At 49.4% G+C, this 14314-nt stretch overlaps 1 protein-coding gene across 1 annotated transcript; it reads right to left on the reverse strand.

Annotated features, from left to right (window-relative positions):
• Nucleotides 1–1113: 1113 nt before the first annotated feature.
• Nucleotides 1114–14038, reverse strand: HJURP (Holliday junction recognition protein). The gene is made up of 8 exons (XM_065930628.1): nucleotides 13939–14038; nucleotides 13643–13709; nucleotides 11000–11055; nucleotides 9215–9308; nucleotides 8328–8392; nucleotides 6944–7036; nucleotides 6239–6317; nucleotides 1114–4566 (listed from the first exon to the last, which is right to left on the reverse strand). Exons 1-8 carry the CDS (start codon nucleotides 14032–14034, stop codon nucleotides 3053–3055), a joined length of 2064 nt encoding a protein of 687 aa, XP_065786700.1. The 5' UTR covers nucleotides 14035–14038; the 3' UTR covers nucleotides 1114–3052.
• Between the last annotated feature and the right edge of the window lie 276 nt (nucleotides 14039–14314).

Raw genomic sequence — 14314 nt, forward strand, 5'->3', positions numbered from 1 at the left:
TCCCTGGTGGTCCAGCGGCTAAGACTGTGTTCCTGATGCAGGGGGCTGGGGTCAGGGGACTAGATCCTACATACCACAATGAAGACTGAAGATCGTGCATGCTGCAACTAAGAACAGGTGCAGCCAAATAAATACATAAATATTTTTTAAAGGGATATTTTAATTTATTAAAAAATTTAAAAATGCTATGTGTATCCAAAAAGTAAACAAAACTAAAGGGTATACAACTTAAAAAAAGAAAAACAAAACCAAAAGTCACTGTGATACTCTATTATAAACAGCTCCAATAAAAATCATGAGATGTCACAAGTGTTAAGTGGCTGCAGGTGTTTTGGGACCATCACAGAACTATTTGTTTTCATCTAAAAATATTAAGTTGTTTGGAATTACTTTTATGGGTGAGTTGAACCGTGATTGAATTTACTACCTCCTAATATTGGAAGGTCTGATGCTGAAGCTGAAGCTCCGTTACTTTGGCCGTTATATTCTGCAAAGAGCCGACTCATTGCAAAGACCTTGATGCTGGAGAAAGATTGAAGGCAAGAGAAGGTGGCAGAGCATGAGATGGTTAGATAGCATCACTGACTCAACGGATATGAATTTGAGCAAACTCTGGGAGACAGAATTCTGGCCTGGAGAATTCCATGGACTGTATAGTCCATGGGGTTGCAAAGAGCTGGACACCACTGAGTGACTTTCACTGGGAGTGTGGAGGACAGGGGAGGCTGGCCTGCTGCAGTCTATTGGGTCGCAAAGAGCTGGGCATGACTTAGAGGCTGAATAACAACAACAAATACGGAAGATGCCAAGTCCTGCTGGTCTGAGTTTAAAAGACTAAGCAGTTGTGCTTTCTTTCTAGGGCTTAAACCTAGGTTTCAGAGCAAACAGCTTCTCTAAGGAAAGAGGAAATGTAAAGGAGGAGTTCTGGTCATGTCCAAATTTAACAAAGAAAATATGAGAAAAATCAGCGAATAAAGGATAACATTAAAAATTTTAATTGAGCAACTTTATTCAAATAATTTCCAAAAATCCAGAGTCATGTCAATGGAACCAATTTCATTGAAATTTGCTTTGAAGGGCAGATAAGTGAAGCAAGTTCTCGCATGTTCTTGAGAATTAAAAAATACACAAAAATCAGTTAATGTAAAGAAGGAATACTCCGAAATAACTTGGCAATAGGTTTTCAGCTTTGAGTTTTTCTGACACGAAATCATTTGTCTCTTCCATCCTGAAAGATGTGTCATTCTTTCCTCTAGGGGGAAAAACAAAAATTGAGTACAATTTCACTAGAATTCCCAGTGCCAGACCCCCAAAGCATAACTGTTATTTATTTGTGTTAGTCATTCAGTCGTGTCCACACTTTGCGAAACCATGGAACCCACCAGGCTCCTTTGTTCATGGGATTCTCCAGACAAGAATCCTGGAGTGGGTAGCCATTCTCTTATCCAGGGGAAGATATATTTACTCCATTGAATATACATGAATATTTGAGTCATTATAAATACCCTAAGGAATAATTAAGGAAAATAATAACAGTAGTTCCTCAAGCAGGCAGTGCAAACTTGTGGTGAAGACTAAGGGCTTTCAAATCCTGGCCCAGCCATGCATGCCTGTATGGATTCAGGAGTTAAGACCACATTTCCTTGGGGACTACTTTGGTGGCCCAATGGCTAAGACTCCACACTCCCAATGCTGGGGACCCAGTTCAGTCCCTGGTGGGGGGGGAGGCAAGACCCCGTGTGCAGCAACTAAGAACTCCCATGCTGTAAATAAGACCCGGGACAGCTGGAACACAAACACGAACACACACACACACACACACACACACACACACGACCACATTTCCTTATTTATTAAAAGAAGAACTAGCACTGCCCATTGGACAGAACCTATCTAATTAAAGGGGTCAAGTGGGGCTTAAAGAAGGAAGGTGTAAAAAGAGGTCAACACAGCCTGGTGCATGGAGGTTGGGTTCACAGCTCATGAAGATTTGGTCATTTTCCTCAATAAATATATAATATTAAGCTGAGAATATTAAGTAGAGAGTCCCCTGGACTGCAAGGAGATCCAACCAGTCCATCCTAAAGGAAATCAGTCCTAAATATTCATTGGAAGGACTGATGCTGAAACTGAAGCTCCAATACTTTGGCCACCTGATGTGAAGAACTGACTCATTGGAAAAGACCCTGATGCTGGAAAAGATGGAAAGCGGGAGGAGATGGGGATGACAGAGGATGAGATGGTTGGATGGCATCATCGACTCAATGCACATGGGTTTGGGTGAATTCCAGGAGTTGGTGATGGACAGGGAGGCCTGGCATGGTGTAGTCCATGGGGTCACAAAGAGTTGGACACGACTGAGCAACTGAACTGAACTGAAAGAGGAAAAAAATACAGAAAACGGTTAAGCATGTTTGTATCATGGTTCTGGAAGGAGCTGCCAAACCAAACCCAGTCAGATGCCATCAGCCTGCGGAGTGACATGAGTCAGATGCATTGTTAGGAGTCCCATGTGTGGTGCGCTGGAATGCTCGCTGGGAAAGCTGGCACCCACCCGAGGAAGTTTAGGAACTCACAGCAATCTGTCCACCCCCTCCTCAGCTGGTCTCTGGAGAAAATGGTGCCCACAGAGTAAAACTTCAGCTTAAGGGACCCACACAAGCTACACCGCGGCTGAGGTAGGGCTCAGGGGGGCTTTGATGTGGAGGGCAGGAGGCTGTGGGCTGTCTCTGGGCTGACTCCTACTCTGTTCCCAAGCAGGAGTGAGAAGTGACCAGAGAGTTGCAACTCCCAGATCAGTTTCACGTCCAACAGCAATTTTCTGAGTGTGAGATAAAGAAGCTGGAAATGGCAGTTTGCCGAGGATGGATAGGGTCTTAAGGGATGCTTTTTAGAAACACCCCCAAAGTGCATTCCAGTGGGAAATGTGTAAAAATGCTGATGTTGGAAGAAGGAAAAGTATTTGGGAGAATGTTTGAAAAATTAGCACCTAAGAATTGTCAGACACCCACATTCAGCAATCAGAAACGCACCTTCTTTTCCCATTTGGGCTTTAAGAGTCGACATCCTCCACGGGCCTTGGCACGGCTCTGCCCGCAGGTGAGAAACCCCAGGGTCCGGGCCCCTCTCCGCACACCTGAGGGTCTGATAATCGGCGTCGCTTTGTGGGGACCTGATGGCCCAAACTGGCATCAAGAGCAGCGTCTATAGGTGGAGGGGCCCCAACTGTGTTGGAAGCCAGGGGGCTTCTTACGCTCTGCTGGGGTGAGGATGACAAGCTTGGGGGACCCCGACAGCCAGAATCTGGGTTGAATTTTCCTGAGAAGCCTTCTTTTTGATACTGGACTGCTGCACGTGCTTTATTTGAAGGCGCCTGCTCAGGTGACTTTTGGCAATACTGCTGATGAAGCTTGTCAAATTTTTCTTTAATATCATCATAGCGATCCCTGGCAAAGCCTAGAGGTTGTACCCTGGGCAGTGAAATGGCTTTGTTGAGTGGTACCGATTTCTGAAACTTTCCCAGATCACTTCCTGGACAAACAAGGTCAACGGTCTGCTCTGGGCGGCCTGGACTGTGTGTGGGGTCGGTCTTTGAAAGTGAGGGGAAGGGACCACTCTTTGGCAGGCAGCTACCCTCTCTGATGGATCCTCTGCTCAGGCCTTCAAAGGCCTCACTCAGCCTCTTAGCTTTTGATCTGCGGAGAGGGCTGCTCAGCCCGTAGGCTTCTAAGTCCTGGGGGCTACCAGGGCTCGCGGGACCACCTCGGTACACAGCCACGGCTGAGGAGCCGGGCGGGTAAGGCAGGCTGGGCCGCTTCCCAGGACTCAAGCAATACTCCTGATGAAGCTTGTCAAATTTGATCTCGATTTCCTTAAAGCGACTCCCCGCCTGGCCCTGCAGGATTCTGGGTCTGGAAGCTATTTTTACAGGAGAAATCAACCACTTTAAGGTCATGAATCTGTTTTCCTGATCAAGGTGAGACACCGCTTTGGAGTCTAAGTAAGTCAATGACAAATGCCTCTGGGGCACTCCCTGAAGCTCCTTCCAGGGTGAAGCGAAGGTATGGACCTGGGCTTTGTTTACTTCGAGAAGAGGCCTTCCGGATTTTGAACCCATCTTAGAGGCAGAAACACTGGGCAAGTTCCCGCGGTCTCTTAAGGCCACCGCATCCTCCAGGGGCTTGGAGCAAGGTGGACGTCTCTCCTGGGGGCTCCGCCGAGAGCGCCCGCCTCCTCGGCAGCTCATGCTGTTCATTCTGCCCTTACACCTGTGCCTCCGCCTGGAGCTCCAGTTCTGGCCGATGAGCGTCTTGGTGGAGATGATGCAGGAGGGCCTGGCGCCCAGCAGCCGGCTCATGGAGTGCAGCATGCCCGCGTACAGGTCGCTGAGCGTCGCGTTGCACACATCCTCCGCCTCGCCACCAGTCCCTTGTAAGGGGATGCCGTCGCCCCTCGGCACCACGGCCAGGCCTGCTGAGCAGGAGTGAGAGGCGTCACCCTCCCTGGGTGATAGAGGCGGCTGGAGTGGACCACCAGGGCTGTCTTCAGAGATGTCCCCGCAGTATCCTGGAGAAACATACACACAAGGCAAAGCCACGTGACCATTTACAGCCGTCCACACGCAGAGATCAGTTTCCCTGTGGCTTCCGTGATAAAGAATCTGCCTGCAATGCTGGAGACCCAGCGTTCCAGCCTGGGGTCAGGAAGATCCCGTGGAGGAGGGCATGGCAACCCACTCCAGTATTCTTGCCTGGAGAATCTCATGGACAGAGGAGCCTGGCGGACTACAGTCCATGGGGTCCTAAAGAATTGGCTGCGACTGAGCAACGGACACTTTCATATGCAGAGATCAGGGAAATGAAGGCTGGATCATGACCAGCATGGGTTTTTTAAAAAAGTTATTAGCTTTAACTGAGATATAAATCACATATAACATTATGCTAGTTTCAGGAGTATAACATTGTGATTTTTTTGTTTTTAAAGCAATACAAAAAAACAAAAGCAACAAAATTTCACAAATATTTGGGAACAGGCTCTTCTGAGATTTTTTTCCTAGTTATCAAAACAATTCACTGTCCACTGACCTTCCTAAAAGGAGTGTTTCTTCCCTGTATGACGGTTTAGAAACGGTTCCCTTGTCAAAGACTAATTAGAAACCAGATAAAAATGACCCTGCCTGCCGACAGGAGGGTGTGGGAAGGGATTTGTTGCTGCTTAGTCCCTCAGTTGTGCCTGACTCTTTGTGGCCCCATGGACTGTAACCCACCAGCCTCCTCTGTCCATGGGATTTCCCAGGCAAGAATACTGGCATGGGTAGCCATTTCCTTCTCCAGGGCATCTTCCCGACCCAGGGATCGAACCGAACCCACGTCTCCTATATCGGCAGGCAGATTCTTTACAGCTGAGTCAGTGGGGAAGCAGGAAGAAGACACAGGACTCCTGAATACAGCTCTTCACACGGCTTTGACTTTTTCATCATGTAAAATGTTTTATATATTAAAAAAGTGAAATCAAACCAACAAAGATGAGGATAATTCTAAAGATGAATATAGGAAGGAAAAATGATCCTATCTCTATGTCATACTGACAACAACCAGAAGAGAAAATAGAATCCAAATAACTGAACATGCTCCCCCTGTGGGACCAGGTCTGAGGATAAAAATGCTGCTTGGAGATCCGGAACCTTCTTTGGCTCATGGTAGAGCCGAGTCGGTACCAGGTGCTGTGATTCTGAGGCTACTTGGTGCTTTGCCACCAACCATATGAGTATCATTGTCAAGGAGGAGGGAGGCCACTCTGGAGTCAGGGCAGGGGATGAAGGGCTCAGAACCCCCCGGGGACAGGTCAGAGGATCCAAAGCCAGGGTGGAAGGGGCTCCTCCAGGCTGCACGTGGGTTGAAAATGGACAACAGATTCCAATATGTGAATTAAAAAAAAAAAAAGTCCTTGAGTTCTTACAGATTCTGGAAAACTTAGAAGGAAAAGCATGTTGGGGAGGATAAAGTAAGGGGTAAAAAGGAAACAGAAGGGACAGAGTTCAGCCTGTTTTACAGAAGAAAGCCAACAAAGGGGACTTCCCTTCTTAGAGAGTAATAATGCACCACTGATGCGCACGTGTCTCTAACAGTTCATGGTGATGAAACATGCCCAGTGAACACGGGTGGGGTGGGGGACGGTGCCCAGCTAAGGCGCCATGGAGCTACTGAAAGTGAATGGGCTGCTTCTGTGTCACACTTACCCTGGGCAGGTCTGGTGGGTGAGGCCAGTGACGGGACCAGGGTCACATGGGTGTCCTTTCTCACTCTGTAACCAGCACACTGAAACCAAAGCAAATGACTTTAACAAAAAGAAAAGAGAAAAGTTGCTCAGTCACATCTGATTCTTTGTGACCCCACAGACTGTAGCCTACTAGGCTTCTCGGTCCATGGGATTTTCTAGGCAAGAGTACTGGAATGGGTTGCCTTTCCTTCTCCAGGGAATCTTCCCGGCCCAGGGATCAAACCCAGGTCTCCTGTGTTGCAGGCAGACGCTTTACCGTCTGAGCCACCAGGGAAGCCATAGCAAATGACTTTAACGAAGGCGTTGCTAAGTGTCAGCTCTGGCTGCCCCCACCCCCAGCGCCAAGCCCACAGGAACTGCTCCCAACCACAGACTGAGCATGACTGGACCGGGATGAACTATGCAGCTTCAAAGCCCTCTGCCCAAGGACTGGGGCCCTAATGGACCCTGTGAGCTGCCCAGAACACGGTGGGCAGCCGATTCCGCTTCCTGAGGGGACCCGGAGTATCTACTCAGGAAGAGCAGGCATGGGGAGGCTATGAGCGAAAGAGTTTGGAAACTGAGATGGTCTTTACAGGCTCTGGAGTGAACCAGACATAATCACACTTCACTGGGTCTCTAGCCTATGGTTTGCTCTGAGGACACACTCAAGGACATAGATTACCTCCAAACACCCTTCATCCTGCAGTAGGATATCCACTTGCGTCAAGTACTTCCTTCTCAGCTCATTTTTCGAAGGGCTCCAGGGCACTGCAGGCTGACACCGAGACAGAAGTCAATATCTGTGAGCTCTGTGGGCATGGCTGAGCTCTGGGACTCGGGAACACACTGGCACGGTCATCAATGTATATGTGTTTACACGGAGTTCCTCGAAGTCACTTCTGCACTTCCTGTTGTTAGCAGGACAGAGTGTTCCAGCCCCTCTGAAAATCTACCTGACCTGGAATCTGAGTTTAGGGAATTTACCCAGTGGGACCAATTCAAAAGGAAATAGACAAAACATGCCAGTTTGGAGAAGTTTTTGACAATATGACTAGCTTAAGAAAAAAAAAAAAAGAATCAATAATCGTAGATGAGTTTAGGACACACTAGTAGGACCGATCCCAGCTGGTGTGTCTATCAGACAAGAAGTTCAGGGGCTTCCCCGGCACTCCAGAGGTTAAGACTTTGTGCTTCCACTGCAGGGGGCATGGGTTCGATCCCTGGTCAGGGAACTAAGATCCCATGTGCTGCATCCAAAATATAAAATCAGAAAAGAAAAAAAAAAAAAAGCAGCACACTGTCCAGCTCCGGGGACAGGGACAGTGACCCCTCCTGTCCCTCACCTGCTGTGCACCGTCTGGGGCGGAGTCAGGGCCCGGGGCTGCAGCTGGAGTGGGGGTAACAGACACCCCAGGGAAAGGCTGACACCTCAACCACCTACTCCCCTTCACTACCACGCCCGCGGAATACCTCCAAAAGCACCCCTCTCCTCGCCCAGGGCCACCCCCCGATTCCAGTTAGACATGACAGGTCACACCTGGGTGCATGGGAAACCTCTGTACTAAAGGAATGAGTTTAGAGGAAAACCACACGTCAGCTCTTCCAGCATCAGACCCAGGGGGCAGGTCAGAGACCCGGGTAGATTCTGTCCCGTGTGTTCTCGTCCATCTCGAGGGCTGACCTGGAAACACTCCCCAGAGTACCTCCCTTGTGACACCGTCTCTACGGGGTATGACCGACCTAGAACCCAACTCTCCACACGGTGAGGTCCTTCAAGGTCAAGGGCGCACTGGGAACCACAGCTGGGGCTGTTCTGTGTGCAGAGGGAGCAGCACCCAACACTGACGAAGGTGCAGTGAGACAGGCCCGAACCCAGGCCTAAGTGCTCAACTGAGAAGGGGCAACTTGCTGCCTTAGGGGATCTGAACAGGGGGCGCTGAGACCTGACGGGTGGCGTTAGCAAAGAGTGAGCCTCAGAAGGGGCCTGGAGGACCATGCGGTCACGAGAATGTTCACCTGTCCCCAAACCCCAACTCCGTCCCTTCGTTACAAAAAGCAGGGCTCACCATTAAGTTCCCAGCAATCACTTCTTCCTGGAAGAAAGTTGTATCAGCATCACTGCTTTTTGAATCTAAAAGCAAAAGAGGAAATTTCCATCAGAATGTCTTAAGAAAGCATATATATTTTCTCCCAAGGATAGTTTTGGCATTACTTGAGTATATACTGCAGTGAAAACTCCTGTTGCTTCAAGCAGCCCCTTATAACAGGGACATGGTCATCTATTGCCATGCAGAGAAGCCATCAGAACAGGAATATGCCCCGAGTCAGGGACACCAGGAAAGCAGCTTTTTGTAAGACCTCTGCTCTTTCGATGGCCTCTCATCCTGAAAGCTGAGTGCCTGTAGGCCAGCACTATCTAACAGAAGTTTCTGCAATGATGGAAAAGTTGCCCCTCTGCTGTCCAGGATATCAGCCACGAGCCGCACATGGTGGCTGAACACTTGGAACATGGCTAGTGAGGCTGGGAACTGCCATTTTTAATTTGACTTCATTTTCAATGAATTCGAATAGTCATGGGTGGCTAGTGGTTACCACACTGGACATTTCAGCTCAAGAACCACTTCCAATTATTTTAAGGAGCCCAGGGAATTCGGGGACCTAAGGCTTTACGGAGTTGAAATCCGGATTAATACCGGTAAACCAATGACACCCGTGAGTAAACATCTCTGGGGTCTTTCTGTGTCCAGCACCACGCTGTAACTGTGAGTGAGATGGCTCCCTGGATGAGTTGAGAAGGAACCAAGGGACTTTTCAAAGGTTTTAGGCTTTCAAATACACTTGGAGAAAGTCCTAGCGAGGAGCCTAGACTTGGAGTGTGGAGGCAGACAGAGACACACGTCCCGCCATGAGTCCCCCCACCCCGACACGGCTTTCCAGCACCAGGACCACTCACCGTCAGCTGGTGTGTCGGGCGGGGACAGCTCGAGATCTCTGGCTGGGACTTGCATGGGCCCTTCTGTCCTGCCATCCGTCTTCACCGGAGAGACCTTGACAAGATAAGCTTGGTTCAGACGTAACATATTTCAAAGCCACTGTCAAGTAAAACACCTCTGATCCCCCCATTTAGTGCATGAGAGAAAAGGCAATTTTCCGGGGGTTTCTCTTCTGGAACATTCCAGCATCAAAGGCTTCAAGGCTCCTAGCAGATAGTTGAGCTTCCCCTTGGAGAAGGAACAGAGCTTTCTTCCTCTGGTGGTGCCCAGGGCTGCCGTCCCAGAAACCACTTGGATGGTGAGTGATGGGAGCAGGAAAGTGAGAGTGACCAGGTCTAGCTCGGCCCTGGCATGGCGGTGAGCTCGGGGCCAAAACCACACAGGACAGCACAGTCCCCAGATGCTCAGGTAGAAGCTGGAAATTCCAGAGGCCCCTGGGGGACTTTCTGTGACTTTTTACCTTAAGAGTGACTGCATCTCCATGTTGTAAAGGCCTACAATTCATTTAAAAGCTTCAGTGTGTGGTGGGACCCTGGCGTGAGGAGTCGCCTTCCAGCTGAATCCGGCTACAGGGCGGTCAGCTGTCCCGACCAGGACTCAGGCTGCGGCGTGGTCAGCAGGCCAGCCTCGAGGAGGTGTTACACTCCCCGCCCGCCCCCCTGAGAGCCTGATCTGCCCACCAGCCTTTCTAGTTGTATTGCGTTGCATTAGTCGTTCAGTCGTGTCGGACTCTTTGCGACCCCATGGAGAGTAGCCCGCCAGGCTTCTCTGTCCATGGGATTCTCCAGGCAAGAATACTGGAGTGGATTGCCATTCCCCCCTCCAAGCCTTGCTAGTAACCATAACTAATGCCATGGATGGGCTTTTGTTAGGGAAATTTGAGAATTCAAGATGCCGGATTGTCTAAAATCTTTTAGGCCCACCTAGCTTTGCAAGAACTGGAGTAAGAATACAGCAAGGCCTATCCCTTTAAGAGTGGGCCGGGGCATCACCTCCTAGATGTCTGTGAACTCTGCCTCGGGGATGTCACTGCCTTTGCCTCGGGAGCAGTGGGACCTGATGGAGTTTCCGGAGCTGTCCTGTGTTTGGAGGCGTCACAGTTGCAGAAGACATGCGTCTCAGTAAATCCTTACACACAAGGAATCAGGGCAGGTAACAGTGAGAAAGGGGCTTCCGTGGTGGCTCAGACCCTAAAAGAATCTGCCTGCAACGCAGGAGACCCTGGTTCCATCCCGAGTCTCAGCGGGCAAAGAATCTGCCTGCAATGTAGGAGTGAGTGAAGTCGCTCAGTCGTATCCGACTCTTTGTGACCCTGTGGACTGTAGCCCACCAGGCTCCTCCGTCCATGGGATTCTCTAGGCAAGAATACTGGAGTGGGGTGCCGTTTCCTTCTCCAGGGGATCTTCCCGACCCAGGGATCGAACCTAGGTCTCCCGTGTTGCAGGCAGACGCTTTAACCTCTGAGCCACCAGGGAAGGGGTTGGGAATTTCCCTTGGATAGGGATAGGCTACCCACTCAGTATTCTTGCCTGGAGAATCCCCATGGACGGAGGAGCCTGGCGGGCTACGGTCCGCAGGGTTGCAGAGTTGGACACGGCTGAGCGACCAAGAACACAAGGTGAGAAAACCATGGAACAACGCCCCCCAGTGGCCCGTGGGTGCAGTTCCAGCTCATCTCCACCTTTATTCACATCAACGTTCCTCTCCAGCAAGGCATGCTGGCAATAAAACTTGACATTAAATACCTGCATGTGTCCTGTGCTGCTACTCTTCACTAGTCTTCCACCCCAAATTCGCAATCCTTAAAAAAAACAAATAGCAATTACCACTTAAGTCATCATGAACACTGAGCTTCAGCTTAATTTGTACTCAAAGAAAAGGGACAGGCAAAGGAAAGATCTAATAAGACCAAGATATAACCAAGCCACATTACTGACATTCTCTTGTTTCTCGTCTTCGTGAGGTTGAAAGTCTCAAAGATGAAAATCTCATCTCTGTGAGATTTCAAAAATCCACACCTGACAAATTTATCATGAACGAAAATCTCTCCTGCCTGTAGGGAGCAGCTCGTTGAAGCCAGGATTAAGCCAGAAATGAAACAGAAACAAGGAACAAACATATGCCAAGCACTGTCCTCAAAACACATATATTGAGAGCAATCTATATACTACAGAGAGTGAGAGATACTAAAAGCACTTTTCAAGGGCTAACTTTCTACTCCATGGACAGAATAAGTGCTTTCTTGGGGCAATCTACACGTTATAGAACAAGTCATAGGCACAGGAGTAAATGCTGAGTTTTGAAGCCCTGCACTTACGAGCCAGCAGAATCTGGGCAAGATACTTCCCAAACCTCCACTGGCTCCTAGGTAAATTCAGATTAATAAAGAATGGATCATTGAGTTGCGAGGTTTGAGATGGTTGTTGATAACAGCTGCAAAAATTCACTTGGTGCTTACTGTTCCAGGCTCTAGTCTAAATCTTCTCCAAGTACACCCCATTCAGCATTCACAACTCACAGACACATGCCTTGTATGCTACTCCTAATTCCTTTGGATAGACACTCATCAAGTTCACTGTATAGATGGAGACAGAGGCGAGGAAAAAGTGAAATAACCAACCCTGGCTATTTGTCCTCGTGGTGTGGCCAGGCTGGGAACCCAGGGGGAGTGACTCTCTACTACACTTATGGCCTTTCCAGAACAGAGTGACCACTGAATAGAGATGCTTGGACTCAAATCAAATCTTTGCTACTTTGGCTGAGTGACACGGGCAAGTTCCTTGATTTCTCTCTGCTGTAATCTCTTCTATGAAACAACAATCCTAATAGTGCCTACCTTGGAGAGTTGTTGAGAATAAAAAACCTGTGACTGTTAGAAGCTTTCCCTACAGTGTAGATTGGAACTTGCTTTAAATTACAGGAATTCGCCCTGCAAGGGTGGTCAACTAGCACGTAATTAGGAAGACCACTCCCTGAGTACCTCTCCAGGGAAAGCTACAGGTCAGGGGAGCTGTGCTCCCATCAGCTAGGAGGTTGTAGGAATACAGAACCACCGAATTCACATTTAGCATCACTGTCAGTGAATCTGTTTGTACAAGCTCTCCAGGTCTTCCACATGCTAAAGTGCTTCCTGCTTTGGCTACCATTCTTGTTCTTATCTAACTGGAGTCCGAAATGAGTTTTCACTGGTGAAATTAGTGATGTGCAAGATACGTGGACTGAGCAAAAAATATTCCAGACACTGCCCATCCCTCCATAGACAGGTCAAGGGAACACACTAAAGCCTGTTGATAGCACACTTAGGGATGATTTCTACATACTCCTGTGTCCAGCCTTCAGGTTACACAGGCCAGATGAACAAAACTTACCGTTGGAATACATTAGCTTCTGTCTGTAAAAACTTCTCACATAGGGTGTGGCTGGTCCAGCTAAGAAAGCAGAGCTAGGATTCCATTTCATCAGGAACTGATTTGTGTCAGTCTGTTTCCAGAACAAGGTCTGAGATTCACTCTCATTAGTAGGTAAAATTGAGTCAGTAATAAGGCTGAAGGGCTTCCTGGGTGGCTCAGCGGTAATGAATCTGCCTGCAATGCAGGCAACACAGGAGACGTGGGTTCAATCCCTGGGTCAGGAAGATCCCCTGGAGGACGGCATGGCAACCCACTCCAGTATTCTTGCCTGGAGAATCCCACGGACAGAGAAGCCTAGCGGGCTACAGTCCACAGGGTTGCAAAGAATCGGACACGGCTGAAGCAACTTAGCACGTACGCACAAGGCTGAATGATAGACACTGACCTCACCCAGTGCAAACTTTTTCCAGCTATTTACCCAAGAGAATCCATGATTTAAGTCTGTTTGCAACATCAACCATCAAACAGGATGGCTCCTTCTCCTTAGATGCAGGTCAAATTCCAAAGTACTCAGAACCTCAAGTCAAACAGGTCAAATAACAGTCAATAGAGTGTTCACTAGTGCCAGGCTCCATCTCCTGTTAACTGTCACAATATCTAGCCAAGCAGCTGTTACTGTCATTATCTTTCCACTTTACAGATGAAGAAACCAACTCACAATCTGGCTAAAGCAATGAGCCCAAGCTGAGATGGCTATTAAATGACCAGCAGGGATGCCAAACCCAGACAAGGGCATTTTTAACCAGGATGCATCTATGTGTCATCGGAATTCTGTCTTCATAGGTAACTGTTGGAAATAGGTAATTCAAGTGATTGATAGATTCAAGGTAACTAGTGATGTATTAATGCCTATTAGGTGAACAGGTTTATTTTCGAAAGAGCAGGGAGAGCATTTCAAACTCTATTAAGACACTATTCCAGTTACACTCTTAAGCATAGATAATTCAGAAAGGGGGTGTGTGTGGTGCTGATTCGTACCTTGGGGCGTCTTGTAGGTCAGCGTGGACATCTGAACGACTGGGCCGTCCTCGAAGGGATGGTTGTACTGCGAGAGAGGAAAAAGGGGCATCCCATCAGATCGAGGGCGGAGAGGAACCCTTGACCCGGGCTGAGAAGGCGCCCGCGCGAGGCTGTAAGTCTACGGAGCCCCGAAGCACGCCCCACCCCAACCCCCCGGTCCCCCACCCCGACCCACACCTCTGCCCCACGGTCCCCGCCTCCTCCTCCCGCCCCTCCTCCTTCCCCCTCCATCCCGCTAGCGGGAGGGGCCGCACCTTCTCTATCAACTGCTGCATGCGCCTCTGGAAGCGGCAGTGGCTGTCCCTGAGCTTCCGCAGCAGCTCGTCCTCCACCAGGACCTCGCCCTCCATGGCGCGGAGAGACCCACTCCAGCAGGAAGCCGAACAGGGAACATCGGCCCGCGTAGCGATTCAAATAGCTTACGCCCGCCCTTCCGACACGCCCCTCAAGTCTCCCATTGGCTGTCTCTTGAAAGACCGATCGCTGATTGGGCCTTTCAAACAGGTGGCGTCTCTCCCTCCCGGCCAATCCGTGCCCGCGTTTCCGATCCCGCCCTGCCCGTGGCGAACCCCGGGAGCGGTTAGGGGAGGAGGCGGGGGGCGGGGGGGGGGGGGAGGCGGGGTATGGGAA

This window comes from Muntiacus reevesi, chromosome 1, assembly GCF_963930625.1.
Source record: "Muntiacus reevesi chromosome 1, mMunRee1.1, whole genome shotgun sequence".
Classification (NCBI taxonomy): Eukaryota; Metazoa; Chordata; class Mammalia; order Artiodactyla; family Cervidae; genus Muntiacus; species Muntiacus reevesi.